The 27,945-nt window shown below is 50.3% G+C and overlaps 2 protein-coding genes across 3 annotated transcripts; one reads left to right on the top strand and one right to left on the bottom strand.

The window, feature by feature from the left end:
- Positions 1–166: 166 nt before the first annotated feature.
- On the bottom strand, positions 167–1,697 carry GADD45A (growth arrest and DNA damage inducible alpha). The gene is made up of 4 exons (XM_042873828.1): positions 1,591–1,697; positions 1,399–1,500; positions 1,094–1,307; positions 167–939 (listed from the first exon to the last, which is right to left on the bottom strand). Exons 1-4 carry the CDS (start codon positions 1,632–1,634, stop codon positions 826–828), a joined length of 474 nt encoding a protein of 157 aa, XP_042729762.1. The 5' UTR covers positions 1,635–1,697; the 3' UTR covers positions 167–825.
- Positions 1,698–6,821: 5,124 nt separating this feature from the next.
- Positions 6,822–22,792, top strand: SERBP1 (SERPINE1 mRNA binding protein 1). 2 transcript variants are annotated; one of them, XM_042874172.1, is made up of 10 exons: positions 6,822–7,310; positions 10,065–10,221; positions 11,239–11,376; positions 11,493–11,588; positions 12,136–12,210; positions 14,543–14,720; positions 17,677–17,724; positions 20,082–20,255; positions 21,189–21,227; positions 22,364–22,792. In XM_042874172.1, the coding sequence occupies exons 1-10, from the start codon at positions 6,929–6,931 to the stop codon at positions 22,418–22,420; spliced, it is 1,344 nt and encodes a 447-aa protein (XP_042730106.1). In that variant the 5' UTR covers positions 6,822–6,928; the 3' UTR covers positions 22,421–22,792. The 2 variants fall into 2 exon arrangements, with proteins under 2 accessions (XP_042730106.1, XP_042730107.1); XM_042874173.1 differs by lacking the exon at positions 17,677–17,724 and having other exon boundaries at positions 6,823–7,310; positions 11,517–11,588.
- The last annotated feature ends 5,153 nt before the right edge of the window (positions 22,793–27,945 follow it).

Here is a 27,945-nt window from a genome sequence, read left to right as displayed (position 1 = left end):
CGGCGCTCAAGAAAAATAAATCACATTTCCTGCAGCACGGCAGCTGCTGTTCCATTTGCTGGGTTGGGAGGGGCTGGGAGGGAGCCCAGGTGCCATTACAGGAGCAGCGCAACAGGAGCTGAGCCCGGGGACTGCGCGCGGCAAAGCAAAACCCAGCAGCGAGGAGCAGAGTCAAAACTTTATTTCAAAAAACAAACCCCAAAAAAACAAAGCGCCGTCCCATTTCCAACAATTACATCACCGTGGCTGCTTGCAGCAGCAGCTAAAAGACGTGCGGCTGTGGACCAACTGCTCGAGGGTAGTCCGGTTCTCAAACCTCAAGAGTATAAATAATTTTTTTTCCATCAATATCATAAAATAACTTATTATATATCTTAGCATTAAAAACTTGAGAATCAACATCCCAAAAAATACAATAAAATCGTTTGCGAAGCGTTCCGATTCAACCTTTTTGGAGCTCCTTTTAAAGAGATTTCAACCAGAAACTGTGAAGTTGCACTTGACAAAGAAAAACCAGCCCAAGGGCCGGTCGGCATCGCGGTGTCCCCACTCTGGGGATGGGGGTTGGCTCTTCCAGCTCCGCTTCCGTGCTCCTCTCCAACACCTCGGCGGTCAACGTGATAACAGCTTAATTATTATTAAATCCTTTGTTTGGTTGTTTTTCTTCCCAATTTTTTTTGTTTGTTTTGTTTTTTTGTTGTTTTTTTTTTGTTTGTTTGTTTTGTTTCCCTCCCCTCCCTCCTGTTCTTCCTTTTATCGGGGTGGAGGTCGATCAATTCCTGAGCAACGGGTTGAAAAAATGATTTGGTGATGTTTGGGACGCGGTCACCGCTCGGGGAGGTTGATCACCGGCACCCACTGATCCATGTAGCGACTCTCCCGGCAGAAGCACATCAGCTGACTCAGCGCTGGATCCTTCCATTGGGAGGCGTGGGGATTCTGGATAAAAGGTGGGAAAAATGCTGGTTGAGCAAGAAATCCACTTAAATAACAGCACATTTGGTCCCGGGGAGGTTGCCGAGGCTTTTGCTGACGGCTCGGCCTCAGGAACCTCCCCGGGACGTTGGCATTGAGTCATCACCGATGGACTCACCGTGACCAAGACGCAATGGAGATCAGTGGGTGGTTCAGGACCGCCGTCGGGAAGCAACAACTGGGCCAAGCGAGCCGGGTTGCTGACCCGCAGGATGTTGATGTCGTTCTCGCAGCAGAAAGCTTGGATTAAGGTGAAGTGGATTTGCAGCGCCGCGTCTCCTTCTTCTTCCTCGTCGGCGGCCAAGAGGCACAAAACCACGTTGTCGGGGTCACTGGGGGGGTAGGAGGCAGCGGAGTCAGCACTGGGGGGGATCGGAGGGGGACCGGGCACTGGGTGGGGGACACCGAGAGCGGTTCACTCACACGTTGAGCAGCTTGGCCGCCTCGTAGACACCCAGGGTGAGGCTCCGCTGGCTCAGCGCCTTGCTCAGCACCTCCTCCAGCGCGTCCCCCGCCTGCTCCATCCTGCACACGCACGCAGCTCATCAGCACCCGGGCGTTCGGCCGTCCCCTCTCCTCGCCACCCAAGTTGCTCGCAACCCCCCCGCTCCCTACCTGCCGGCGGTGCGCTGGTCGCCAGGCAGCTCCTCCAAAGTCATAGTGCGGCCGCGCGGAAGAGGAGCGCTGCCACCGCACGGCCCGGCCCCGCTCCGCTTCCCAGCCGCTCCCGGCCGCCGCCGCCGCCGCTCCGCTCCCTTCTCGCCGCCGCCTCTGCGGGACAAAGGCGCCCCCACCGTCGTTATCCGGCCCGCTCCCAGCCAACCCGCACTGCCTACATTTGCATACGCGCGTTCTATTGGTTCATGCAAATGAGCTCTCGGCTTCTCGCCGCCCGGCGCCGAACTCCGCCACCGGGCAGCGCTGCCACGGGAACCGGCGGGGCGGCGGCCGCTGATTGGCTGAGGGGGGAAACGAGAGGGCGTGGCTCGAGGAAGGGGGTGTGGTCTGCGTCTTAGGGGCGTGGCCTGACGGAAAGGGGCGTGGCCGGCCGCGTCTCCTTTCCCCGCGCGGTGCTGCCCCGCGTGGCCGCGCAGCGTGCGCGGGGTCAATGATTGATGCGGGCGCTGAGTCACGGCGCGGGGACGGGAGAACTTCGCTCCCGGGTGGGAGGGAGCGGCCCCGGGCAATGCTCGCGGCCACGTGCGTGGGGGCCACGCGCTCCTTCGCGGTAAGCCACGAGCGGGGGGCTTCCTCGGGGACGGGTCCCGGTGCGCTCCGTGGGGCTGAATTGCGGGGACGGCGGCCGAAGGGCGCGCCGCTTCGTGGGCGGCTCCCGGCGCCCCGACCAGGGGACGCGGCCCAGCCCCGGGCATCGGCGAGGCCTCAGGTGGGCGGCAGATGGTGCGGCCCGGCACAACAGGTGGGCGCATTGTGCGCGGGTCCCAATTAACTTCGCCTCATTAGCAGCCGGAATCGCAGCCCCAGTGTAGGGATGGGATTACAGTTGGAGCCGGGGCCGCTCTGAGCTCCAATCATCTGGGCGTGCCTGCGAGCAGCCGGGCTGCCTTACTGACTGTGCCCTGGTAGCAGCCCCTCTCGCTCCTCGCTGGCAGCTTTAGGGCTTTATTTGTTGGGGCTTCGGGGCTCTTCCCCATTTCCCACCCAGGAGCAGTTTGCCCTCACACAGAGCAGCAGTGCCTGCCGAGGGCGTGCAGCGCTGTGCAGAGCTGCAGGACGGAGTGCTGGCTGCGTGCAGAGCCGCACTGGCTGCTGTGCTGGGACAGGGTGCAGCTGGGAGCTCCTGCGTGGGACGTGCAAGATGTGCCCGTGTTGGCCCCACTGGGGCTGTTGGGGAGAAGCCATTTTCAATCAGAAAATATTAATTGCTGAATTATTTTTGAATGCATTGTTAACGTCCTTGCTGCCAACGTTTGTGGGGCTGATGCCCCAATGATGCCAAATACCAGGGTGAGGAAATCAGGCTCGTTTGCTGCCAGTTCCTCATTGCTCACCCTCACATTCACATTCCAGTTCCAGCCTTCTCCTGCCCGGGTCCCACACCCCATGTGCCCCCTGCAGCCCTGTCCCCAGTGAGCCTCGCTGCCCTCCTCATCCGCCCAGCTGCAGAGGCAGTGGTTGCTCCCTGCGAAGCAAACAGCAACTCACACACTGCAGGCAGCCCCTTCATTTTCCTGCTGCAGCTCCCTGCAGGGATCAGCAAGTATGAGAAGGATTCCCCTATGCCTCCCCTGCTCCAAGATGAGCACGCAGCTCCCACCATCCTCGCCCCCACCCGGTGCTGGCAGCATGGCCCCAGGCTCAGCCCCGGTCCTAAGGGAAATGAGAGGGAACAGAACAAGCAGAAGAATGCAGCAGTGCGAGCTGCGTCCTGCCTGCCTCAGCCGGCAAAAATGTCCTGGGGGGCCACCGGAGAGTCCTGGGGGTGCGAGTATCCACAGAGCTGCGCAGGCTGAATCCTTGCACTCTGAATCCCTTGTCACCTTCTTTCTTTTCTTTTCAGGCTGCCATGCATTGCCCAGGCAGCACCCGGCTCAGGCCGTGGGCTCTGATTTTCAATGTGCCAGTTGCACATTGGGTCTGTCCCAGCTGGGTGATGGGACAGCGGTACGCCTGGGAGCTGCTGCCCGTGTGGAGATGTTTAGAGAGATACCTTTATATATATATAACATAAATTATATATACATCGAATATTTACACAGTCATAGAATTATAGCATGGCTTGGGTTGGAGCAGACCTTAAAGATAATCCAGTTTCAACTGCCAATAATTATATATGGTGTATAACATTATGTTGTGAAGAAGACGGAATACAAAAGAATGTAAATACATTGATCATACCGAATCCAGCTTCTCATTCTATGCATTATTTCTGATTCTCAGAGCAGCCAGAGGAAGGCAGAGGAAGGCATGGGATGCTCTGCACAGTCATGTCAGATTCCAGCAATGGGCCGGGGCTGTGCTGCACTGCTCGGGACAGGGCTGGGGAGAACAGGAGCGGGGGATGAGACAGAAACATGGACAGGAGAGAACAGCAGCACAAGAAAACCGCGGGAGCTGAACGTGCACCAAGAGCCGCAGGCTTTGCTTGTGCCGCACCGGTCAGGCAGCCCATGCTGCTCATTAGCAGAGAGCCGGGGCAGCTCCTCTGCCTGTAATCACCCTAATGAGCAGTTGCCATGCTGTCTGCAGCAGAGTGATGCCGTGACCTGCTTTCAGGCCGTTTGATCTCGCCTGCCCGCGTTCCCCTGCCGGCTGCTGCTGCCTGCGCACCCCAGCACACGTGGTCTGAGCACGCCTGCTGCCAGCACGTTCAGCACGCCGAGGTCTTCTGCAGCCCCAGCATCATCCAGGGACACAGCACCACCACGCTGCTCCATCCCTGGCTGCAGGGTCGGCCTTGGAACGTAGGTCTGACCGTGGGGAAAATGTGCAAAGCACCCCAAAAGTCTCAGGGAGCAACACCGAGCCAGAGAGCTGATCCAGCTGAAAAGCCATGGCATGGGCCACAAAAATGAATGAATTCATTAAAAGGAGATGTGTTTGCTCTTTTGCAGCCAGCTGGGCCACAGATACATCTCCACAGGGTGTGGTGGCACAGAGCAGCACTGCTGGCAGCACTGCATGCGCTTCACTCATCCCAGCCTTTGCAGTGCTGCTGTTGTGCCCGCTCCCCCAGTCCTTCTGGGGGGAAAATGCTTTATTTCTTCTCTTTTCCTCTTTCCAGCAGAGCCCACTGAGAGCAGATGGATGCTGCAGAGGGGTTTGGTAAGGGCAGAGCTCAGGACCAGCTGTCTGCTTCCCGAGGCTCTGGCGCTGCCTCTGTCAGCTGGAAATACCTGCTGTCCCACTGCTGGGAAGGAGCAGCACTCACCTTGCAAGTTGCTTGGGATTCAGGCGAAGAAGAAACAGGCAGGGCTCAATTAGCCTGAGTTAACTCAAGTTCTGTGGCTGCACACTTTGCTTCACTTTTCTGTTGCACATCTCCTTGTGCAGAGCAGTGCTGTGCTTTTTTGCTTTCCAATGCACGTACCTTCTGAGGAAGCAGTGCTGTTGCTCACGTGTTTACAGCCCTCCTGTTAACGGCACTGCAGGGTTTCCCGCTCTGGAAAACCCACGCTGAAATAAGCAGGGTAAGCAGGAGTCCTGCAGGACGTCTGCCCACTGCTGCTGCCCCACTGCCAGCACTGCTCAGCTCCAGAACTGCTTCCTTTCAGGAGCCCACACACCAGGAATGCTCAGTGCAAAGAGCTCAGCACAAAGCACGCTGTGTTCTGGCTGCTGCTGCTGCTGCATTCCCTGCATCTAATTGCAGCCCTGAGCACCATGCTCTGAGTGCTATCTCCAGGCAGCACATTGGGAATCCACTGAGAACAGCTGCCAGAAAGCTGAGCAGAAAGTTGCTGAAGCTGCTTTGCAGTGTGCCATGACAAGGTGGAGCTTCCCTCGCTGCTCCAAAGCCATGGCTGTACTTCATTCAGTAGCAAATGTCGCGTTCCATGTGCAAGAAGTCAGTGTGCTGTCAAAGAGCACCTGAGCAGCTGCCTCCTGGTGGGTCTGCTGCATGCTCTGGCAGCGAGGTGGCACACACATTGGGAGAGAACCAGCACCGTGTGCTTCTTTAGTTAGAAATTAGGAAAAATACACCTGAGGAGCGGAGTGAGGACCTAAACCAACACCTCCAGCCTGCTATGTTTCCTCTTCTTGCTTAGTAAGCTGACAGCTGCTGGCAGCGCTCAGAAATCGCAGAGCTGTATGTTGCAGGCATGCAGAGAGCAGCCATTTCAGCCCCATGGAGCAACAGCAAAAAGCTCCCAGCTGCTGGGGGTGATGCACAGCTGAGGAAGGGCTGCAGAGCAGAGCCGCCCTGCACACGTGTGCTCCTATGTGGGAGATCCATCTCTTCGAGGGAGGCTTCCCAGAGGCCTCTGCAAAGCACTGCTGCTGTGGAGCACTGCACGCAGCCCGGTGCTGTGTGGGTTCCACGAGCCGTGCATGCTCAGGAACTGGAAATAAATGACTTAAAATGATTTTCTGAAGCAATTGTTGAATCGTGGTCTAAGCGCTCAGGCTTAGGGCGAACATCAGAAATAACCTCACAATTACTGCTGTAATTACAGCAGCGTGTGCCAGGAGGGTCTGACGCGTATTTAGTGATATTTCAGGAAGAAATGTCAAATACGCGCCAGTGAAGTACGTTTTAATTCTCAGCACATTTATCATTTCCACTGGCTATCAGCAGGGCTAATGAGTACTGCAAATATTTGTGGCCCACTCGATATCGTCTTCTAAGGGTGTGTATGTGGTAATTATTTGAGTACGAGCCGTAATGGAAGTATTCTAGCTAGGAAGTATTCCGCCTCAGAGCTCGAGGTAACGGTGACTTCCACGGCACATCTCAGCCCCGCACGGCAGCGCTGAGGGGGATCGCGGCGGGATCACGGCTCCGCTTGGGTGCGCTGCTCTGAAGCGCCGTGTAGCCGAGCACAAGCTGTCGCAGCCAGCTCGATTGATTCCTTAACTCGGGTTTATGGCTTGAGGCATTTTAAAGGCACAATGTTTCAGAGCGCCTGTGCGTTTACTCGTGTGGAGGTGGGTTTGTTTTCGCGCGCACTACTCGCTGCGCTCCCGCCCAGCCCGGAGCCGCGCCGCCCGCCCACGCCGCAGCCATGGCGGCCCCCGCCCGCCCGCCCGCGGCCCCACACAATGGCGGCGCGGAGCATGCCGGGAGTTGTAGGTCGCCGCCCGCGCGCGCGGCGTTGGGCGCGGGCCGCCTCCAAGTCCCGGCGCGCCTCGCGCGGGGTGAGGTGCCCGGATGTGCCCGGCGCCGGAAGAGAAGCGGGTCTCTTCGCGGCCGGCCATCTTGTGCGGCAGCGAGCAGGGCGCGGGGGGGCCCGGCAGCATCGGAGCAGGATCCCGCCGACGGGGGCCCATCATGCCCGGACACCTGCAGGAGGGCTTCGGCTGCGTCGTCACCAACCGCTTCGACCAGCTCTTTGATGACGAGTCCGACCCCTTCGAGGTGCTGCGGGCGGCCGAGAGTCGGCGGAAAGAGAGCGGCGGCGGCGGCGGGGCCCAGGGGGGCGGCGGGGCCCGAGGAGGCCCGGCGGGGGCGCAGAGCAACTCCTCGGGCGGTGCCGGCGGCGGAGGGCCGGGCCAGGCGGGATCAGGCGGCGGAGCGGGAAGCGCGGCCAAGCAGCTGCGCAGGGAGTCCCAGAAGGAGCGCAAGAACCCGCTGCCGCCCTTTGCCGCCTCCGCCGGGGGAGAGCGCCGGGAGGAGGGCGGCGGGCAGCCCGGAGCGCCGCTGCGGAAGGAGGGTGAGCGCCGGCGGGTTCCGCGGGAACGCACAAAGGCGGCGGCGGGAAGCGACGGGCCCGGCCGGGAGGGAGGGAGGGAGGGAAGCGGGCGGCGAAGAAGGGAGGGAGGAAGGGAGGGAAGGAGGGAGCGGCCCCCTGCCCGCGTCGCGCACGTGGCGGGAGCGGGGCCGCGTGGCGCGGGGGGGCGGCCACGGAGAGTCCCGCGGAACCGCACGTGGCCGCGGCCCCAAAATGGAGGAGCGCGTGGGGTGTCCCGGGTGTCCCCGTGGGTGGGTTTGGCGTAGGCGAGGGAAGGGGTTGGGGGTCCTTTGGTACTGCAGGGAGCTGGTAAACTCATGAGCGACTTCTGCACGGGCAGGTGGCGATGGGACGGGAGAGAATGGCTTTCAGCTAAAAGAGGGGAGATTTAGTTCTAGACATAGGGGGGAAGTTCGTTCTCTGAAGGCAGTGAGGCCCTGGCACCGCTGACCAGAGCTGCTGTCCCAACCCTGGAGGTGCCTGAAGCCACCGATGGGTCCTGGACAGCCGGAGCTGGTGGGGGCACTCAGCCCTGGGGTGAGGGCCCTTCCAGCCCCGCCATGCTGGGATCCTGGGGTTCTGTGATGGAAGCAGCAGGAATTAGGAAAACCTCCACGTGAGCTCCGGACGGTCAGTGGGTGCAGGTGTGTGTCACGCTCTCAGCAGAAGTCACTCATTTTTGTGCAGCAGTGATAACTGAGTCGGTAGGAACAACGCATGCTTGGTTAATAACTTGTATCTTCCGTCATGTCTGTGCGACCCCGGAGCCAACTCACCAGGGCGTTCTGGCTGTTGAAAGTGCACACAGGCTGAACAAATAAGCTGTGACAGAGGGGTCGGTGTGACAGAGAGCCGTGTGACAAGCAGCAGCTTTGTGCACGCAGGTGGCCGTGCAGCACCCCGTGTGGGGGTTTGGGTTACACTGGGCTTTAAGAAAGAAGTTAATATATGATACTAGAAGGTGCGCCTGCCGAATAGCGAGAAAACACCGGGCAGCACCTGGGAGCTATTGCAGCGCTTTTTGCCTGTGGATGTTTTGTGTTTCCCAGTGTGATGCCAGGGATTATTTTCCTGAGGCGGAGTGTGGTACCTTGTCCTGAGTGGTGGTTCCTGGAGCTCGTATCCCCCATGGGTGTGGGTCAGCTGTGGGCTGGCAGTGGGAGCCCATGCAATGAGATGTGGCAGCGTGCTTGGCCAGCACACAGGGCCTGGGTCCGTGGGGGACAGCTTGGGAACAGTCCCCTCCCGGTTCTCGCGTTGACTTTCAAGAACGTGCAGTGCTTTGTTGTGACAAGGAGTCTTTTGTGGCTTATTATAGCAATGAAACAGACACCCCGGCCTGCTGTTGCAGCAGTGCTCTGCAAGGTGCAGTTGTTTGGTGTGTTACTGGTTGTGGGTTCTGCAGTATAATGCCGTGCCTTGTCAGTTTGGCTCCTGGGAGCCCCATGCTGAGCACAAGTTGCTACACTTGACATTGGATCGTGTGTTGCAGCCCTGCAGCGTGCCTCAGCATGGCATGGCCGGGTCTGCTGTGCCGCTGCAACCAAGTGGCTCTCCTGGGGGCGAGTAGGGGTTGAGGCCGCTGTGTTTCTGCAGGGAGTGAGCCTTACTGAGCAAGCAGTGTCTGTCATGCGAGCGTGTGCGCTCAGCACAGCGTGTCAGGTAAGGAGGCGTTGTTAGTCTGGGCGTGTTGGCGTGGATATCATTACAGCTGTAACTTCTGGGCCCCACCCAGGTGCAGCACTGCTTGTTTGGCAGGAACTGCTGTCTTTGGGAATATTAAAAGCTGGCTTTTTCAAGTAGCAGCTTCGTTTTGGAGGCAGCCCTGGGGATGGTGGTTTGCTGAGGGTTTTGTTCCCTGTGTGTTTTGGGAAGATGGTGGCGTCACTGCACGTGAAGGAGTTTGCACGGGTCTTCCTAAGAAGTAGTAAAGATGAATGGGAAAAAGTACTTAAGACCCTTCAGATGTCGTAGTGGGGAAGACAGTACGGGGAGTGGTTTATTCTGGGCGATTTCAGAAGGTGTAGAAATGGAGGCAGGATCGCCGTCGGTTCAGCAGCGCAGCTCTCGGGCTGTGCGCAGCTCACTGCTGGCTGAGCCTTTGTCCGCCAGCACGCGGGGCTGTGAGCAGCAGCACGTCGAGTCATCAGGCACTGAGCTGTGCCTGCTGTGCTGCCTGGCTCGTGGGGTGTGGGTGCCATCGGACTGGGGGTGGGCTTTGTGAACAGCACAACCCCGGGTGCTGAGTCTGATTAAATGCTTCCAGGCAGAGCGTGGTAGGATGAAACGGTGGCTGTCGTGGGGGCTTGGTTCTGGGGGAGCTGCTGGCCTTGTTTCGGTGCACATCAAATAGAAAGCACATGTTCTACCTGAAAAATGCCCTTTGGAGAAAGAACACAGAACTTGCTTATCTTGATCCTTCTTTGAAAGCCGATCGTTTGAACATGGATCTGCGGTGTTTGTGCGCTCTGACAGGTCTTGTTTCCCACAGCAGTGTAAGAGCACGTGCTTGGACAAAATGCAGCTTGATTGAAAGGCTGCGTAAAAACGTCAATTAGAATCAAATGGTCTGCAGTGACCTTCTTATAAAGATATTGTTTCTAAGATTGTGTGGTCACAAAGTTAGGAGAAAAGCCTGAATTCCAGCTCACGTTCATCTTTGTTTGACAGTGCTGCCAGCAGTATCTGTCCCGGAGCAGCTCTGCATTCCGTTGGTGTGTTTTGCTCCTGTTGCAGGGATAAGGCGCATTGGCAGGAGGCCTGATCAGCAGCAGCAGCAGCAGGGTGAAGGCAAACCCATTGACAGGAGACCTGAGAGACGACCTCCTCGTGAGCGCCGATTTGATAAACCTGCCGATGAGAAGGGCGAAGGAGGAGAATTCTCTGTTGATAAGTAAGAATGTGCCTTGCGTGATGCGGAATGTGGTGACACCCTGGAGTGGAGCTGTCCTTTCTTCTGCTCCTAAGCTTAAAAGCCAAGCAGAGACTCACCTGTGTCAGCATAGAGTACTTTCCCATTGTGTGATTTCGTTTACAAATGTGGCTCAAGTTTTTACCAGGAATCACACAATGTGAGCAGTTCGTTAGTTTGACAAAAAGCGTGGTGTAAATCAGGAAGATCCTGGGTGTATTTCTGAACATCCACAACACAGAGGTCAGAAGAGGAACTGAAGTGTAGCTCTTGCCTGCAGGATGAGATCCGTTTGCTGTTACAGCTGTTGCTTCACTTGTACAGTTAACCTCAAGCCAGTGTGGGTTTGTCCATGGAGGTGTTCGTGCTTCCTTGGCTCCAGTGGCTTCATATGTGGAAGTAACGAAGCCAGCTCATGGCTGAAGGGAACCAAGTGTCACACTGGGTCCAGAATTCAAGAGTTTTGAAAACAATCTTCAAATGTTAGCGTTTTAATGGTCAGTGTTGAAATGCTTGTAAAAGTAAGGCAGCTGAATGTGAGATTGTAGCATCAGCAAGTGACATAATGCAGCAGAAAGGCTAAATTTGGGAATGGTGGGCAGGAGATGCAAACAAAGCATTTGTTCAGTTCCTGAAATGTGGAGAGCAGCATTACGTATGGTTTTTCTCCAGTCCTATAGTTCAGCATTGAAATTAGACTGCAAATAGTCAGAATTAGTTCAGTTGAAAGTGAGAGACCGGCAGAGATCCTGGAATCCAGGTGTGTGGCTGCAGGGCTAGCCAAAAACAGAACTTTAACTGGGGTGTTGTTCTGGTGCTCTTGGAGTGCTGAGAAGAGTGGGTGCTAAGCACCTTGCTCAGAAGCCTGTGCCAGTGTTTGGCCTCCCTTGTGGTCAAGATAATGAAAGGAAAAGCGAGCCACGCTCATGATAAGAAAAACTTGAAAGCTGTGTTGAAAGCTTGGGGGCCTGAATACTGAAGTGTGACCTTTTCTTGTAGACCCATCCTGGACCGACCGATGCGTGGACGTGGTGGACTTGGAAGAGGCCGTGGCCGTGGCCGTGGGATGGGCAGAGGAGATGGGTTTGACTCTCGTGGCAAACGTGAATTTGACAGACATAGTGGCAGCGATAGATCGTAAGTCTTTAGCTTTTCCTAGAGCTTCCTCAGCTATTCTTTACTATTAATATATGGCTCAAAATGTCTTTGAATTTCTGTATCTGGACACTATAATGTTAACTCAGTTTTGTTAGTTCTGTTTCACATTCGCATTTCAGCGGTCTGAAGCATGAGGACAAGCGAGGTGGCAGTGGATCGCACAACTGGGGAACCGTCAAAGACGAACTCACGTTAGTAATCACTGATTGCTCAGATCTATCAGAATGTGAAATCCTAGCTCTCACAGAGTAGAGATTTGGTGGTCTTTTCTCCTGTAGATTTTGGGGACTTGTGGTATGCTGTGAAAGAAGCCAGTGACTTCAGAACGTAGTGAATTACAGATAGATGAGATGGCTTCCATTTCTAAAACTAGAATTGTGGGGAAGTTTAAAACGGGGAACTGTTTTCTGCTGTTCTTTGAACAAGCCTTATTTTACTAAAAATTAAACAGGTTTAATGTTGATCAAACTAAGCAGGCTTTTTAGCATTTTTAACATCCAGATGTGTTTTGTCTCAAGCTTTGCTGGGAGACATTCAGAATGGGTATGACTCAGTGTTGGGAAGAAGGAAGGCTCAGTTTTAAAAGGCAGGGGGAGCACCAATTCTTAGTGAAGTAGTTCTTTTTAAAGAACAGTAAGCTGTGTAAACGTGCTATAGAACTTAGGCATTCATCTTGCATAGTTTTAAATAGGCATGAACTTAAGCAGCAAAACAAACAAAACCCAACTGTAATTACAGCGAATTGGATCAGTCTGCTGTAACTGAGGAAACGCCAGAGGGAGAGGAACATCCGCCTGCTGATTCTGAAAACAAGTGAGTGTGTCCCTTCTGTCGAGTTCTCTGGTTGCCTCAAAGGTATCACTGCTTTGCTTTTACTCCCTGACAGTTTTTCTACTTCTGTTTTGCCATCTTCACTTTGTATGTCCTTCAGTGGATACCACATCAGTGACGATGCTGCTGAAGAACTCTTTAAAGATAACTTCTAGATGTCAAGTTGTAAGCTATTAGTTAGTGTATTGCAAGCTCTTAGGTCGCTTTCACGTTTACTTATTAATAACCTGGTGTAGTGTGTGTAATCTCAGGATTACAGCTGTAAGTACCAAATCCAAAAGCAACCACGCTCATAACTACCCAGAACAACCAGGGGATGGAATGTTCTGCCAATGGGAGGCACTTAGTTTCTCAGAATGGCTGAGGCTGTGTGGCTGGCCTGCAGAAGAAAGGTTGTCTCTCACTCTTTCCATCTTTTGTGCATGTGTGCAGTTCTCAAAGAAGTTAGCTCCATTGCTTCTGTTTCTCCATTGCTTCGGTTTTCTCTGGGACACTGTTAAGGGGAAGTAAAGCAACTAGTCAGTGAATGGAATAATTCCCACAGCTGTTACTTGGAGTTGATTTGGAGGGATGCAGGTTTTTATGAAAATGCAGTATCTTAATGAGTGCATGTTCTCTGATGGATTCAAAAGAAAATGGCAAACAATAGAAAGCATCTCTTTAAAATGCTCGTTTGCCAAAGATTTCTAAGGTGGAATCCTCTGTGGCTCCATTTTCTCACTAGTAGCTTTGGTTACAGGTGAAACAGTGACTGAGTGGAGAGTAAGGCAGGGATGTGCTTTAACTGCTTGCTAAGTGCCATCACTCCTGCAAGGTTGTAGATGCCTGTGGTTAAAGTTGCCTTGTGAATAGAAAGAGCCAGAGCAGTTTTAAGGAATTAGAGCTGTAGCAGTGGTCAGAAAATGCACATAGCTCCTGTTGGAGGGAAGTGCAGATCTCTGTGCCCACATCAGGGGTGTTGGGACTGGGTCTTCTTCAGAGTCTCTTTCAACCCATGCCATTGTATGACTATGAGATTTTGTGGTGTGCAGTATTTCCTGGCTCTTCATTAGAAGTGGTGCCTGCTGCTTGACCAGGTCACTGATCTGCACAAGGGTGGTCAGTATCTGCAGCATTCTGCAGGCTGTCTGTGTGGGTGGTTTTCTTCTGGAAGTCTCCAGAAGATGTATTCTGCTTTGAATATACAGCTCTTGTTGCAGTCCATCAGTCATCTTTCCAAGGAAGCATCCTTACATGTCTTTGCTTCCAAGTTGGCTGTTTTGGATCTCCAAATGTTTCAGTGAAGCTGTAGGATGCTTTACAGAATAAGGAGAATGCCAGGGGGCAGTGGCTTTGCAGTGAGCAGTAAGCATGGCTCTGCAGGTATCACAAAGTCATTTTCTCCTATGTTGAGTAAAATGAAATACACCGATTTTGACATAAACCTCTGCATTATTACATCAACTGGGGTCTGCAGGAAAGACCTTTTCTTTTGAGTTGATGCATTCACGATGTTTTTGCTGCACATACATGGCACTGCTTTTTTATAATGTCAGAGTAGCTCATAAATCAAATAGAGTTGCATAAACACACCAAAGAATGGCTGGAAGATTGACTGCCTGAGTAGCTGGAATATGATCTGTTACTGAACATAGTGGTTGTGCATTTTACTTAAAAATAGCTCTTTGGCAGAAGCTGGGGTGCCAGGACTTTACAATAGGTGATGCATCGACCAAGGAACTACGTTTTTATGCAGTTGTTTTTTCAAGTTGGCCAGAAGTAGAAATTGTTTGGTTCCCTGGTATGCTAATAGCTGCTTTTAATCAAGTAAAAGAAGCAGGCTGTGCAAATCAACAACAGAATCTTGAGGATTACGGTAAGGGTGAGTGCCATCTCACTGCCCAGCTGGGCACACAGGGAGGCAGGTCTCTTGGAGGAGGGGAGAACAGCTCCAAACAGGTCTCATGGAAGAGTAGGCTTTTATATTTGCAAGGACAATTGCCATTACTAGTGAGAACAGACAGCAAGGATCAGTGTTAATTTTAAAACGTTGCTGTGGTCACCATTTATGTTTTAAAAGGTGTCTGGCTGTGTGATTTTTTAGCAGTTTTCATTTAGCTAAAGGAGATAAATTTTTGTGTGTGCTTGTTGAGTGTTGGAATTGAGTTTTTAATACATAAATCTGAAACAAAATAATAGCATTGCAATGTGTGTGTGTATATATATATAATGTTTATTATAATCTGGTGCTGATTAGAGCTGTTTTTGAATTCACTGTGTATAGGGAACGGGTTCTAAGCCATGATCGTAAGTAATATCCATGAATTTACTACAGGGAAAATGAGGTTGAAGAAGTTAAGGAGGAAGGTCCTAAGGAAATGACCCTGGACGAATGGAAAGCTATTCAAAGTAAGGATCGTGCAAAGGTTGAGTTCAACATCCGTAAACCAAATGAGGGTGCTGATGGGCAATGGAAAAAAGGATTTGTTCTTCACAAGTCAAAGAGCGAGGAGGTAAAGTGATTTTTGATATTTGCTAGTGTCCAGATTGTATAGGTTTTTCTAATGATATGCACTTCTTGGAGTGTGAGCTCTGTTCTTTGGCAGGCTGACCTTTCTGTGCAAGTTCATAAAGCCAGAACAACTTCTCTTACAGAAAACTGCAGCTGTACAGTAGTGTCAGTTGCTGTTCTTCCTGCGGTTAGTTTTCTTACGCTGACATATGCTGTGTTGTATCCTGACCATGGAGAGAGAAGACTGGAATACTGCAGCTGGGCAGGGAGCTTTGTAAGGATTGTCTCTTGGTGGGAACCTGAACGTTTTTTCCATTTTTATAAAGTAGGAGTTATTGTATCACTGTGCTGGTCTTGCTAAATTCTGTGTAGAACTGAAAAAAGGTGGGTTATGCCTGCACCTGGTCAGAAGTGGTAACCTGGTAACTTGTAATTCTGTGGAGTTACCCAGCCAATGCCTCTGATGTTTTTCAGAAACCAGGTGAATTGAGCTTGCATGTGTCAACACAGTTCCCTAGAATCACTTGAAAATTGTAATTTCTCAAATACTTTGTAATAACACCAACTTCTTTTAAAGGGGTGAGTGTGGCAGAGAGAAACACATTGTCCCACTTTAGGGAGGAGAACGGTGCAGAGAGCTTTGTTTCCTAAGGCTGGGCTCTAGCAGCTGGATTCAGTTTCAGAAACTGACAGGACCATTAAATCTTTGGTTTTGACACTGTTAATCAGAGGCCTTCAGCCCTGTGCAGCAGATGGTTCCGACTCCTTTTGAAGTGATGCAGTAGTGTGCAATGTGCTGTTTGATCTCTGTGTGTTCCTGCTTTTCACACCTTGTCCTTTTATCTCTTGTGAGATGGGAGGTGCCGTACAGCTGGGGAACACTGTTCATCCCTTACCATGAGAACTCCATTTCTAATCCACTGAACTTGGAATGAGTTTAAGACACAATCATGCCATTTCTTTTTCTGCTGTGTGAAGTGGATTTGTGCTTTTTATTTTCCTTAAGCTGCTCAGTGTTTGAAGTTTTCCTACTCTGCTACTTTCCCTAGCTTGCATAGGAAACAGAACTGAAGTTAGACTAAGAATTGCTTAGAGGAGTAATGTTGAAGAGATGTACCAAGCAAGATATGTAGATGTAACACACCTGTAGTCATTGAGCTTGTCTGGACATCTTCCTCCCCACTCCAACCTCCACAGAGCAAAGATACGTGACTGGGTGTCAGTGGTAGATGGAATATTTCTTCCCCAGACATATCTGAACGTATGGTAGTGTGATGAGATGGTTGTGTTCCTGAGTAATTAAGAAGCTGGAAAGCTCTTTGCTCTTATTTTCCTTCTGAAAAGTGAAGCAGTAGTTTATTCTACTTTCTAAACTTCTTTCTTACATCAGAATTCTCTCATGGAACTGCTGACGTGAGCGGATTGCTCTTTCTGAGCTGTGTTTAGCTGATTGCTCTTGAAGTAAACAAATCAGATACTTCTGAGGTAACCATTCCCTGCTGTATGAGCACAGAAGGGAGATATGAACAAAACTGCTGTGAACAGACTCTTCTAAACTTGTCCAGCAAATGTCTCATTTGTTTTTTCATTGTTTGCTGGTCTCTTGAGAAAGTGTTTTTCTTTTCCTAAGTTTTACAGCAGAACTGTTCCTAAAACACAGGTGTTGGGCAAGCTTTCTCTGCAGTTCCTTTGTGAACGGTAGAGAAGGTAGAATAAGTAGGAGTTGTGAGCAGAGCTGCTCACCACCTGCTGTTCTCTCTGTTGTCTTGGACATTCTTCTGAGTCACGAGGCTGGTGGAAGGTTTCTGTGCTGGGTAATGAGAGTGGTGGTGTGTGGAAGTGACTTGGTTATAGGTAAATTCTGGGTTTCAGACCCACATCTTCCTAACCCTTAGGGCTGAATAATGACAATGTGCACGTGCAGATTTTTCTGAGAAGTTAAAGTGTCACAAGGGCCACCTTCTCAGAACTCCTGGGGGTGTCCTAGGAACCTTTGGTAAAGGAGGAGTGTGAGGACCCAGTGCTGCTCATCTGCCCTATCTCCTTCACAAGGCTCTCCTCCTCCTCGTGTTCTTCACAGAAGACTGAAGTGCTTGGCTGTATCTCAGGTCTTTCCCATCTGTCCCATGTGCTGTACAATGAACTCTTCGTACTGTCTCGGATTCTTGCTGGTTTAATATGAAATCCACATGTATTGGCAGCCCTCGTCTGATGGGAGTCTTTCCAGAAGGCTGGGTTGTGCCAAAAGAGATCCTTTTCCTTCCCTGCAACTGACTTTGTGATTGGGTACTTCAAGTCCTGCTGAACACATAATGGGAAGTTGAGTTGTGAAGAAATCTTAAGACTTGTTCCAGTTGTTCAGAGCAGCTCCGGGAGAGTTTCATCCACCAGTGAATGAGTTCCTGCTCATCATATCTGTTGTGCTGTGCCTCTTCCTTGTGCCTTTAAACTTTTCTTGCATTCTCATCACTTTCTTAGAGAGGAGATCACAATGGAAGACTGAGAAGCAAGTATTGGAACACAGTCAATCATCTTTACAAAGTGTGTAGGAATCACTCGAATCCAGACTCTGCAGAAACTCTTTTTTCATTAAGAGTAATTACTTGAAACCACCCTCAAGCTGTGCCATCTATTTGTACAGGTCTGTGTGCTCAGTACAGTGAGATGCAGATCAGTCTGCATGTGGAGTTCCCAACAGCTCATATTAAACAACTTCTTTCTTCCAATCCTTTCTCTTTGCCTCCTGGGATAAATCCATCCTCTGCTCCTTCTGGATGCTTGCACGACTTCTGCTCCCATCCTTTTGCTGCTTCGTGTGCTCAGTGCCATCTGTATCCAGCAAGTTCATGTGACCTTATTACGTGTTGTTTCTATATGTAGTTGAGTCTCATTTCTTCCTTTTGTTTTCTCCCTTTGTTCCCTTTGTCACTTTGGTGTGGACACGCAACTTTCATCAGACAAAGGCGATGACAGAAATGCAGGGGAGTCTGCTGGAGTCAAATGAGGTACTGATCCTTTCTATCTAACTGGTGATACATGTTTTTGACCTGAGCCCCTTCTGAAATGAAGGGCTTTGACATAAAGGAACAACAGACGCAGAGAATACGGAGCTTTTCTGTCTGTGCCTGTTGTCTCACTGCACAGTGTAGGGCTCTCCATAATTAGTGCCTTTTCTCCTTCTTGATCATCCCATAAACACTTCCATCATGAGTCTCTTATTTTCTGTTGCTGTTTTTCTGCATCTTGCTGTCTGCTTTGGCTCACTTCCCGTTAGTGACTTGTTCTTAAAGCTTTGGACAGCCTTTCCCAAGATCCACAAGTGTAGCAGTGCCTTCAAGCAGCTATCTTAGATCAGAGCGCTCTCAAGAGTTGCCAGTACATACAAATGAAGTGCTTCCAAAGATGATTCGGAGCAGACAATCTGTGTGGTATGTCTTCTACCACAGGAGAAGAATGTGCCAAGTCTTTTATTGGTGTTTTAAATTAGCTAGAGTTATTTTGGGTAAAGAAATCCTCAGGTTATACACAGGACTTGCTACTTGCTGGCTTTAGTGGTTCAGTTGGGAAAAATGCAGTATTTTGGTAGACTGTAGAGTTTCTTTTTTAAGCAGTAGCAGCGCAGGGAAGCAGATGCACAGAACTGCTTCTGCCTCTTGGAAGAGAGTCTCTTGGCTGCCAGAAAGTTGGAAACAACATCTCCATACCCTGCAATGATTGAAACAGTAGGTGAATCACCATCAGTAGGAAAGGAATCTAAACCATAATGGGAGGCGCTGCTTCCTATTGGAATCACTGGTATACTTCTGCTTTAGTATTGTCGTTCTGCTTGTGCTGTCAGGTAGAGACCTGGAATGACTCTTGTCCAAAAATATCTGCTGAAGCCACCTTCAGGAGCACAGAGAAGAGATCTGAGGGATGAGAGAGCTTCAGTTCAGATCACTAAACCAGAAGTCTCTTAGGGAGCAGCTGCTGCACAGAACACATCCCAGTGAAACACGTTTGGAGTAAACCAGCATGGGGCAATACTTCTCAGTGTGCCTAATTAAGCTGTGGGTGCTGTGGAGGCCACACGTCCAGCTGGGCCTGGAAGGGGTCATTAGGGTGGGGGGAGCACTCTTGGTGGCTCTGTGCTTGTGATTGACTCGAGGCATCCCCAGAAGCAACTTTCTGCCCTTTGACTTCAGCCCTCTATGTATCCATTGGCTGCTCTGTGAAGGATGCACAACAGATAATTAGGAGGTGTTGCACTTAATTGCACAGTATGGTGCCTTTGAAAGTCAGAAAGTCAGTATATTGTGTAACTACACCACAAGAAAAGTAACTTACGGTCAGAATGCCTAAGCTTGCGTGTGGCACCTACACGTAGGGAAGAAAGCAAACAGTTGCTCAGCCAGAATTGGGGTGTTAGAGAGTCATGGATGGTCATGTTTCCAAAATACCACGGTTGGGCTTTTTAAGAGACAGCACTGGTCTGATCCACTGTGGTCAATTCTACATTCTGCACATCATTGTTGGTGCCTAAAATGGGTTGCTTAAGTAGAAAATTAATTATGCTGAGTAGGGGAAACAAAAACACCTGTTGTTTGTTATGTTTGATGTATAATGACTTGAAATGCTTGGTCTGTTCTGCACAGTAGGATGCAGGGCGTTAAGTCTTGAGATTTCTCACTGAATGCACCAGCAAGGTGTGAGAGATTGTTTTGTCATGGCAGTGCTGGTAGGAGTCGTTCCTCAGTGGAATTTGTGAGGTGGGTTCTCTTTTAGCCTGAATTGTGTTAGTTACCTTAGTTACATTCTGACTGAACTGTGCTTGTGCCTCTTCCACTGTTTGCTATGGCTGAATACCAAGGTGGGATTCTTTTGGTTTCCAGTGCTTGAAGTGCTTAACACGAAATGAAGCAAACGAGGACATGCAAAGCACTCATGGAGCAAAATAAAGATGACTTCTTGAGTGCATTTTGCACAAGACTTGAGTGAATGAATGAATAGAACTTTAAGGTTCCTCAGGTATGAAACGAGAGGAAGTGAAACGCTGGAAAGCAAAGTTCTGTATTGGAATGGTTGGGGCCCAGGTAAGCTTAGACTTGTTCATGGGACAGAATGCCAGAGCTTCTCAGAATTGTCTGGGGGATACACAATAAGTTCCAGCGCCTGAACGAAGTTAAGATGCCAGCAGTCAGTGTTTGCTCTCTGCGTAGTGTCTGCAGAAGTGGTGCAGTTGATTCACTGCGGTTCCTGCTGTATCTCACGCTCAGGTGTGCGTTTGGAGGTGAGCTCAGGAGCTGTGTTACTAAGAGTGCAACTGCAGATGAGAACGCTTCTGTGCTCATCTGATTACTCAGGAAAAAATGGTTTGTTTCAGGCCCACGCTGAGGACTCGGTAATGGATCATCACTTCCGTAAGCCTGCCAACGACATCACATCCCAGCTGGAGATCAACTTTGGAGACCTTGGCCGCCCCGGACGCGGTGGTCGAGGGGGCCGGGGTGGCCGAGGACGTGGAGGCAGGGCCAGCCGTGGGGGCAGGACTGACAAGGTGAGCGGGTCTGACAAGGTGAGCAGCCGGAGCTCTCGGCTGTGAGGCAGCCGGGCTTGTGGTGCTCCAGCTTTCCCTTCCGTACACTCGTGTTCTGGGGGGAATTGTTCATTTAAAGCCAAGTGGAAGGTCTGTTCTTGAAGGTGTGCTTTAGAATTAGGGTATTGTTAGGACAAAGGGATTGAGTGTTCAGCAGCGTTCTAACTAGGCACTAAACCAGAGGTAAGAAGTAGGTTACTATTGGAACAAAAAACCAAAACAACAAAAACCAGTTCTTTTCAACTGTACCTAAGCTTGAAAAATGACTCCTTGGACAGATCCAAATGTACTGTCAGTCTGCAAGGACAGAATATCTGCACTGTTACCTCTGGGAGGGAATGAAAACGAGTTTGTGGCTGCGTGGTGCCTCTTCAGTTTGGGGGATTTGGGGGGATTCATATGGAAATAAAGCATGATTTTTTCTTGGTGTGCAGGAATTATTTTTCCACCGGTAGCACTGAAGCCCTAAGGAAATAATTGGCAAAAGCACTGCCTGGGGCAGAGGTGTGAAGCTGACGCACAGTTGTGTAGCCGTAGCAAAGTTTGACTTAATACAGGTCACTTTTTTGCCATAGACGTACCCAGATTGCTAGCAGATGAGTTTGGGCTGTGGTGTGACTTCTTGTCGTGTAAACTGGTCTGGCTCGTTCTTCCCTTTGTGGGATGCCGACTTTCTCTTTTCACTGCATCTTTTTAAATGCTTAGGTTTGTTAGTTGGAAAATTCTTTCCTGGCAGCAATGTAAGAAAAATGATAAGGAATTGATATAAAAATTATGGTGGATTTTGCTATGAGTCGCTTCACTAATAGGACGTCTAGAAGAATGCTGCCAAGAGGTGGGGAAGTACTTTGAGATCTGCAGCTTGTTTGATGCTGACTTTCTGTTTCCTTCCAGTTGGTTAAGGAGTTTGATGTGATCCACACGCCCAACCAGGTGGGTGATCTTTGCAGCCTCTGCCTTCCCCAGAGTGGGCAGCTCCCCTCCCATCCTGCCTGCCCTCCTGCTTTGTGCTTCAGTACCTGCAGATGTGTTGGCTGAATGCAGAAGGCCCTGTTATTATTTCTTAACTCTAGTTTGTGGCACGGGCAATTCTGCAGTGTCTGTCTGACCTGCAGATGTTGCTGCAGCTCTTATTGGAATGGTTTTACGTTTCACTTCCTCCTTGATACATGTAGATGCTTGCAGGAACTTCCACAGTTCCTGTCTGGAGATGCTTTCTACTCTTTTTCCCCACCACGCTTCTCATGCAGAAAGTGAAGGCTACTCCAAAGTCCCTTCTTTTTGGATTTCATTGCAGTGCTTTTTTAGGCACAGTGGAGAGCTTTTGGGGGAAAAAATACTCTGTGAGGACTGAAGAGGCTTTTTGCTGATGTGTCTGACTTAGGCATAGATTGGCACGATGTCTTGTCTTTATTTTTTTATTAACAAACAATTTGTGAACAGGGGAGGTTAAAGGAAGGTTGAGCTGTGCTCTGAACCAGTAACAGTGTTCTGTAGTGCTTCGGTCATTCCCTTGTGGAGAGCTGGTGGCTCTGTGTTGCTGCAACAGCAGCAGCCACGTGGAGTGCACTCTGATTAAGAATGGAAAGAAGCTGTAAGCCACTGCTCTAGGCGTGTGCAGCTCTGGTGTGCTTAATGCCTCTGGTGCCTCCAAAGGTAGTGTTACTGTAAGAAGTCATTGAGGAAGCTGCCTAGACCCCAGGGCAAGGGGGACCAACCAAAACTTATTGCCCATCATGGGGGAAGATGAGCAGTTGCTTTTGTAGTAATAATTCTTCCAGTACTGAACTGCTGAAGGCTGCTGAGCTTCTTGCCTCTTTGAAGCTCAGAGCTCTGTGGGGTAGAACGTACCAAGTAGGGTTCAGCACAGCTTATAGAAAGAAAGAAGGTGGGAGTCCCACTGTGCCCTGCTGCTGGGGTGGCACCCAGGTTCCCTGTGCAGGGCTTGGCCTTGCCCTGTACCCATGGTGCCACGGCACAGTTGTGTCATGTGCCTGATGATGGATGGGGTGGGAACGGGGGGGCTGGGTGCTGCTGGAGGTGATAACTTTCTGATGTTTCTCTTTCAGTCAAGTGCTTCTGCTCCTGATGTAGATGACCCAGAGGCTTTCCCAGCTCTGTCCTAAACTGGATGTCATAAGCCAACCCTGCCCTCGTCGGGCCTTCCTCTCCGAGGCTTGCATGCTTAAGGATCCTAAACAACTAAGAAATTTAAAAAAAAAAAAAAAAAAAAAAAAAAAAAAAAAGAGGAGACTGTCATTCATACCATTCACACCTAAAGACTGAATTTTATCTGTTTCGAAAATGAACTTCTCTCGCTACACAGAAGCAACAATATGGTAGTCAGTTTTGTATTTAGAGATGTAATGGTAGCAGGGATGTTTTCATAATTTTTTCAGAGATTATGCATTCTTCATGGATACTTTTTTGTATTGCTGCTTGAAAATATGCGTTTCCAAACTTGAAATATAGGTGTGAACAGTGTGTACCAGTTAAAAGCTTTCACTTCATTTGTGTTTTTTTTTTTTTTTTTAATTCAGGATTTTAGAGATTTTCCCCCAACTGCGAGCTGGATTTGAATCCTTGCACACTACTTGTGTTCCCTTAGCTCCTGCTTAGCAGGTTTTTATCGGCCCGTGCTCTTCTGGGATATGTGGCATTTTAATTTGGCAGACTGAGCGCTGTCTGAAATACCAACTCCTGGAGTTACTTTGGTTTTAATGCTTAATTTCAAACTTGGAAGAACAGTCATTTTTCATCTGCTTGGTAGTTCGTTTACACAAAAGCTTTATACAGAATTGTTACCAGATACTTGAAAAATACTCAAAGCACATTGGGTTCTGGTTCCGTAGCCGTGTATCCAGCAGCGATACGTGGATCTTTGGTCTGAACAGGTTTTAAAATTAGTGTGACACTTTTCATTCACCCTTCTTACCTTTTTATTCCCTCCTTCAACAGAACAAGAAGCTTTGTTGGCAAAAAGGAAGAAAGAAAAAAAAAAAAAAAGCTTTTAAATCACCTCTGTTTCTCCCATGGGAGGGTGCCCTGTAGCTGAGCCACCTCTCCTCCTGTGCAGAGCTGGGGGGGAGGTGGCAGCTGCAGCTCTGGTGCTCCTCCAGGGCTGTGGCACAGTGCCCCAGGACGGCGGGATCCCATGTGCTCACAGCACGCACCCACAGCCCTGCTGAAGAGGCAGCAGGAGGAACGGGGCACTGCAGTCTGTGTGTGATGCAGAAAGGTGCAGAGCAGAACCCCAGCGCTTCACCTTTAGTCTAAACCTTGTTCTGCATCTGCGTGCTGCTTGAGGTTGGACTGCTGGTTGACAAATGAATGTTTTCCAGAGAGCGATTGTAAGAAATCCTTCGTACCCCTGTAGTCACTTGTAGGTTTAATTTAACCCCTGCCAGTGGGGACCTCACCACTTCAGCACCCAAAAACAGTTCAGAGAATGACGAATAAGGAGGGTTTCGTAGGGTTTTTATCTGCAGCATTTAGTAGGAGACTAGAAGCAGGATTCTCATTTTATTTTATGTTTTACACTTTGGACAGCTTAAAACATTTGTAGTTTCTTAACTAGGTAGATAGAAAACAAATGGTAATGCCCTATTTTTTTAAAAGCTGTACAGGACAGGCAAAAAGAATGGGAGACCTTTGACTATGTAACCCCGAACTCCTTAACCGTGGCGTTGGCTGGCTTGATTTCCCTGAACTATTTTCTACAGATGTGTTTGTTGTGAACCACTGTTAATACCATCAGATCAGACTTGCTAGTGTTCTCACCTGCCACTTGGAAGCACCGGGCTGGGAGGAGGAGGTGAGTTTTCAGCTGGTGGATGGCGATGGCTCTTGGTTCGTTTCCCCCGACTGAGCAGGCAGGCAGGTGCTCGGTGCAGGGGCTGCAATCCTTCCAGCACTGTTTCTCTTCCGTCTCCCGCTGTGAGTTGGTAGAATGTGCTGCAGTTTCAGTTTTGGGACGCCTTGAGTAATACAACTAATTGCCTTGACGTGCAGAAACGCTTACAGAAAAGCTTTCTCTGTAACATAAGCCTTCCCCATCTCCAGACTGTGTATCTGCTGTTTCAGTTGTCACTCTGCTTTTTTCCAGATGCCTTCTGGGCTGTCCAGTTGGTCATTTGGGGCCAGGCTGGCCGGAAGCTTTCCCTTCTGCTTTAGAGAATAGAGCAGCTCCTGGAACAGCACGTCACGTGCGGTGCTTGAGACAGCTTGTACTTAACATTGGTCTGTCTGCTGTTCTGATAGATGTAAATTTGCCTCTTTCAGTCCATTCGTGTCAAGAACTAAAACTGTGAACATATATCTTTAATATTGGTGGGTGTTAACTGAAATAAAGGTTTATTTTCATGCTCTTTTAAAAATGTCATGAGAACCCATGGAGATGAAACTGCTGAGATTAGTGTCTCATCTAGGTTCTGCCCCAGGTGGTCCAGATCTTCCTATGGTGATGGTGCCACTTCCATTGCTGGGATCAGACTTTGCTTTGGGAAAACATCTCCCTCTGAGTTGAGCAGTTCATTTCTGATGAGTGAGCTTGCTCTGTAGTGACTAATATCTGACTTCTATCCTCTTGCTTGCCACTTTTGCTGTCACACCAAATCCAGAGGACTAAACCTGTTGAAATCTGAGCAGTTTCTCAACAGGTGGCCAGCAGAAAAAGCTGGAGAGGGAGAAAAGCACGTGGTGCAAATTGGCTTGTGAATGTAACGATGGCGAGGTTTGAGCATGAAAGTTCATCTTATGGATCGATGCTGGGAGGAAGGGAGACTGATCAATAAATGCAAGTGTTAGCCGTGTGGGAACGGGCAATTTTGGAGGAAAATGAAACATCAGAATGTGTGAATATACGGTGGTGCCTGCAGTGGGAAGAGCTGAGACCACTCTTAACTGTAACGGTTTTGCCCATTGAGATTGGTTTGCATAGCTTCACCTCTTGTTTTAATAAATGCAGGACGTGTGCCTGAAGCTGACACTTGCAGCATTTGCTAACCTGCTTCTTTTCTACTGTCCTCGTGAGGACCTTGTTGCCTTTGTTTCGTGAGCCTCTGCTCTGCTAGGCCTTCCATACACCCAAGCTGGGGCTGAGTGCCCTAGGACATTCGGCGTATCGTGTTTGGGGCTGCAAAAGCCCATCGTGCTGCTTTGCTGGGGAGCTTGAAGCTGATGGGGAAAGCTGATGGTGTGTGGCCTCACCTGAGGAGGCTGCAGGGGGGGCAGCTCAGGTTCAGTCCCTGCTGCTGGTAAATGCTTGTCTCCAACTGGACCAGGTCTTCCCAGGGAGCCCCATGTCGAGTTATCTACTTTAAGAAGGAAGAAAATGAATCCTGGTGTTCAGTTTGTGATTGATAAATGTGAGAATCAGCTGGCTGTGTCTGAGGGTGCAGATGAGGTGAGTGATAAGATAGTGGCTTTTAAAAACAGCTTCTTTTGGTTCTGGTTATCTGTTGTGCTTTTGTGCAACTGTCTGGAGATAGCAGTCTGCTGTGATGGGCACCCGAGTGTGTTTGCAAAGGTTGCTGCTGATGGAGTATGGAGAGCATCGCAGTGCTGCTCTGGTGCTGAGGTGTGACCCAAGGACTAGCAGTGTGCTCCTGGCTGGCACACAGGCAGCCTTCCCAGGTGGGAGATATGTGGGCACCAGGCTGGGGACCAGGACTTGGAACGAGCTGCCAGACCCCAGAAGTGTAATTGTGGAGTTGGTAAAGTGCCACAAAAAAAAAAGATAAAACTCTGCATGCTTCCCAGGTGAGCAGCATTGTGCAGAGCTGGGCAGCTGTGCTTTGTTGCCTTGGTGGAGGCCTTTCTGCGTGTGGTTTCCTTGCCCACCTTGCTTATTATCTTCATAGGTGAAATACCTGATAGCGAAGAATGAGGAGGATGTGGAGCACCACAGCTGTTCTCCCTTTCTGCTAAGCTCTTGCTGATAAAGCTGCCTCCTGCTCGGTGGTACGGTTGGTACCTACAGTGTCTGTTCTGATGGCTGTTGGGCTGTGGCCCTGTGAGCTGGTGATGCTGGGCATGCTGCAGGAGTGGAGCTGGGCAGTGCTGGTGCTCAGCTATGGACAGATAGGCGTGAGATGAGGCTGCTCCGTTCTGCAGGCAGGAGTTCTGCATAACAGTGTGAGAAGGGATCTGTAGATCCTGCTGAGCAGGCTGCTTGGTCTTGGCTCTGAGCCACAGCACTGAGTTAGAGGTGAGGAAATAGATTCCTGCTGTCTTGCATGGAGAGCAAGTAGAAGCGTTGCTTCTATTCTCTGAAAAAGCAGCGGCTGAAGGTCCGGCTTGGTGATGAGGGTGTGTGATACAGGCTGCAGCCTGCTGGGGGGTGGCAGCAGTGCAGGGCTGGATGGAACAGCCATTGCTGCCTGCGTGCAGCCGTTTTGTTTAGTAATGGATGGCAGTGCACGTTTGCTGGTTTGGGATGAAGATGCCAAGTGGAGGCAGCTGATCTGCAGATTGCTTCTGGGCCGCTGCTGAAAGCCATTTTTCCTATGGAAATGCATCTTCCCTCTGCTGTGCTGTGTGAGTGTGGCCGTGAGCAGCTGAGCCCAGAGCTCCTGGCCAGCAGGGAGGCAGGAGTGAGCTATGAGCAAGTACCAAAGAGGAAACGCCATTCTGAAATACAGCTCAGAGCTGACCCTCTGGTAATCCTGTGACATGGGCTGCACTGCAGGAGCTGCTGTGAAGCTTCCTTGTATCTGATTTGCAAGTCTGCACATCAACAAATCCTGTTCTGGCACCCCTATGGAAATTGTGGGAGCACCTTGTGTTGGTGCTGCGGTGGGGCAGACTTGGGGGGCTGTCCTGACAGAGATGTGTGCGTGCTGCTCCTGGACAAGAGGCCTGGCTGTGAGCATCTGTTGCTACCTCTGGAAATCACTTTTTCAATGCACAGCGCCTGCCATGAGCGTGGTGAGCCCGTGTCACATGGTTGGACAGCAAAGGTAAGTATTCCCATCCACAGAGGACTGCTGAGGTCATTGATGGGAAGAATGGCCCATAGTGAGAGCAATCCCTTGCCTTGTCTGCAAAGGGGCTTGGCTGCATCCTGCTGCAGGTGAGCATAGTGCTGAGAGGCAGCAGCACACACTGAGCACAGGCAGACCAGGCGAACACTGCCAGGAGCACTTCAAAATTGGTCTCAGTGCTATAGAGGAGCCCTGAAGCAGCACAAGGTGCTGGAGGGCAGCATGCTGGTGCTCATGCAGCTTGTCCTGTTGCTAGTACCTGCGGTGTTACTTCTTGGGCTCTCCAAAGCACTTTGCTTTGGGAAGCTCCGTGAGCAGGAATTTTGTTCAGCGTTTCCTTACTCCTCAGTTTCTTATCATCAAGCCACTTTCCAGGGCAGCACTGTGATGCAATGCTTGTTTCTCTGGCACAGTGCAGGTGCTGGGCACATGCGCTGCCTTTTTGTGGGTGCCCTGCTGCAGAGCTACTGCTGCAGTACACAGGCAGAGAACGCCATAATGTAGTGGTGTTAATAAGCTTTTGTGTTTTGGCACCAAGCTAGAAGGCAGTGTGTTCAGGTGTTAAAAAATCACAGTGGTATCGTGCTGAATGTTTGGATTTGGATCACAGGAGTTTGTGGACCCCCTGTAGAAAACAGCAAGTAGAGATCTCCCTAATGCTTCAGTTT

The sequence above is a fragment of the Lagopus leucura genome, unplaced genomic scaffold (assembly GCF_019238085.1).
Source record: "Lagopus leucura isolate 7727_CA_CO unplaced genomic scaffold, USGS_WTPT01 Super-Scaffold_100009, whole genome shotgun sequence".
Classification (NCBI taxonomy): Eukaryota; Metazoa; Chordata; class Aves; order Galliformes; family Phasianidae; genus Lagopus; species Lagopus leucura.
This window is presented reverse-complemented; position numbering and strand designations above follow the sequence as displayed.

Bases quoted from the DNA above. Each gene is read 5' to 3' on its own strand.
- GADD45A (XM_042873828.1), bottom strand. From the start codon at position 1,634: ATGACTTTGGAGGAGCTGCCTGGCGACCAGCGCACCGCCGGCAG. The intron at 1,308-1,398 runs GTGAGTGAACCG...CTACCCCCCCAG, and splicing joins GCGGCCAAGCTGCTCAACGT to TGACCCCGACAACGTGGTTT. The intron at 940-1,093 runs GTGAGTCCATCG...CCTTTTATCCAG, and splicing joins TCCATTGCGTCTTGGTCACG to AATCCCCACGCCTCCCAATG.
- SERBP1 (XM_042874172.1), top strand. From the start codon at position 6,929: ATGCCCGGACACCTGCAGGAGGGCTTCGGCTGCGTCGTCACCAACCGC. The intron at 12,211-14,542 runs GTGAGTGTGTCC...AATTTACTACAG, and splicing joins CCTGCTGATTCTGAAAACAA to GGAAAATGAGGTTGAAGAAG. The intron at 20,256-21,188 runs GTGAGCGGGTCT...GTTTCCTTCCAG, and splicing joins GTGGGGGCAGGACTGACAAG to TTGGTTAAGGAGTTTGATGT.